The sequence below is a fragment of the Arachis ipaensis genome, chromosome B07 (genome assembly GCF_000816755.2).
Source record: "Arachis ipaensis cultivar K30076 chromosome B07, Araip1.1, whole genome shotgun sequence".
NCBI classification, from domain to species: Eukaryota; Viridiplantae; Streptophyta; class Magnoliopsida; order Fabales; family Fabaceae; genus Arachis; species Arachis ipaensis.
This window is the reverse complement of record NC_029791.2, coordinates 120,427,206-120,429,455: the sequence shown is the minus strand read 5'-3', so window position 1 is coordinate 120,429,455 and position 2,250 is coordinate 120,427,206. Positions and strand designations below refer to the sequence as shown.

Genomic DNA, 2,250 nt, shown 5'->3' with positions numbered 1-2,250 from the left:
AACTTTAAACGTTTATGTAGTTTTGTAATATTGTTAATAAATACTCTTAAGTATTAAGATGAATGCCAATGTACTCCAAAAATATAAACAGTGCATAATTCTTTACAATAAAATTGGCTATGAATAGAAATAACAAATAAATTAAAAATCTGTTTTAATAATAATAAGATACATGAAATTATTTTATGTAGCAAAAACATTTATGTATGAGAATTGAGGAGTGAGTGCTTGATACTAAAAGGAAATAGGAATCTATTGCTAAAATTGACCAATGCATGAAATGGTTATTAACAGCTGGTTAGATCCACTTATATCATACCCACCTGTACCATAAAGTACTATTCATGTTCAATCTCTACTTTTGTATTGTTCTCACTTCTCTGTTCAAATATTCACCCCATGCATATAAGTGTCCACTTCACTAGCTACTTTATTCCTATCTGGTTCAGTGGCCATGTGCTGTTTCTTTATTCTTTTGACTCTTTTTTTAGCATTATTATTATTGATGTAGTTTGAAGTAATTATCTTAATTATTCATTTTATGTTATCTAGTTAGTAATGGCACCATAAGTATGTTTATCAAAGAAGACAAAGGTCATTATATTACACAATTATATATGGTAAAGATTTTTTTTCGTATATATACTAGAAATATAGTCACATATAGATGTACTAATATTTTGAAAGTTACTAGATAGAAAGGATACATTAATTGGATCATTGTACTACATATTTAATCAGTTAAAGAATTTGATTAATTATGCATATACTTAATTTTATATGGTTGAAGAAATAAATTAATTATGTTTATTCGTTGTTACCTACAAACTTACATATCCTTGTCCTTTTGTTTTGGAATTTGAACAGAACAATATATTGAATAGATCAAAAAAATCTCAGGTGATAGCTAGCTAGACATTATTGACAGTGTTAGATGAGCTGTCTCTGTTTAATGTCTTATGTATGTATATTACTGTAACAACAATGATGATCTGATTTTCTTATGTTTCCAATAAACCTAATCAGTCAATGTCTTTGCCAACTTCTTAATTCTTCTCTAATCCAATATATATATACACATGAAAGTTCCATGCATTATCATGTATATACCAAGCCTAGCTAGCTCACTCTACCTACCTTTAATGGCTTCTTCCTTTACTTCTTCCAAATGCAATAGGTGCTTCGCAACTTGTTCTAATAATATTAACGGTGACGACGACTACATTGGTGCTGAGAGCTGCATGGATCTTCAAAACGACATTGTTGAGATTGATGAGGTGGAAAAAAAACAAAATGTTGCTGAGAAACTGGAAAAGAAGAGAGAGTTGCCTCCCCCTATTAGGCTCCTATGCAATACTCACAATAGCAAGTCATCATGGGCATTGAAGAGGTACCATACAAGTGATGGAAGATTAATTCTAAGAGAAGAGAAAGTGAAGCGTCATGAATATTTTCAAGCACACAGATCCAATGGCCGTCTTATATTGCAGCTGATTCCTCTTGGTGACGATGACGTAGCAGCAGAAGAGCGTGATGAAAATGATAACAATCACAAGGGAACTACTTTAGGTGGGGAACCAGTACTATGTTTGAATTGCAACTCTTCTTCCTCATCATCCCGTGTATTTCGAGGGCCACCAATATACATTGGATCCATTCACAGTTAATTACCCACTTCCTCTTTTCCTTAAGGAATGTTGTTTTGTTGAGGATGGGTCCTTTTTAAGTTTCGCTCAATGGTTAAATCGTCTTCATGTTTACACTTGGATTGAATGAACTTCAAGTCAATATATTAATAATCTCATGTCCTATGTTTTTTTTTTTTTGTAAGAATACCGAAAAGAGGAGTGCTAAAGGGGCAGGAACTTTTGTGATTTATAGCCATCAAATTGTCATTAATGATGATTTTAATGGTATGAGATTGGTGTGAGATTTCATCCAATGACTCATTTTTCTTTGCTGGTTACATACTGGCCAGAATTTGAAAAAGTTGCTAGCTTCTATACTTTTTCTACCAAAAATTAACCACCACATTAATTATTGTAAATTTATACTTGTATTATAATCAACTGTCTTATATTTTGTAAAGATATTTTATAAATATAAAAAATTAATCACCACATTTCTATAAATTTATACTTGTAATATAATCAAATTCGTAATATTAAAATAATTAAATATTTTGTACAAAAGTAATCTAAATTTTATATGATGAAATAATTAATTTTTTTGTAAACAGAAAATAGCTAT

At 30.3% G+C, this 2,250-nt stretch overlaps 1 protein-coding gene across 1 annotated transcript; it reads left to right on the top strand.

Annotated features, from left to right (window-relative positions):
* LOC107608652 lies at nucleotides 1,063–1,756 on the top strand. The gene has a single exon (XM_016310375.2). It carries the CDS (start codon nucleotides 1,080–1,082, stop codon nucleotides 1,665–1,667), a length of 588 nt encoding a protein of 195 aa, XP_016165861.2. The 5' UTR covers nucleotides 1,063–1,079; the 3' UTR covers nucleotides 1,668–1,756.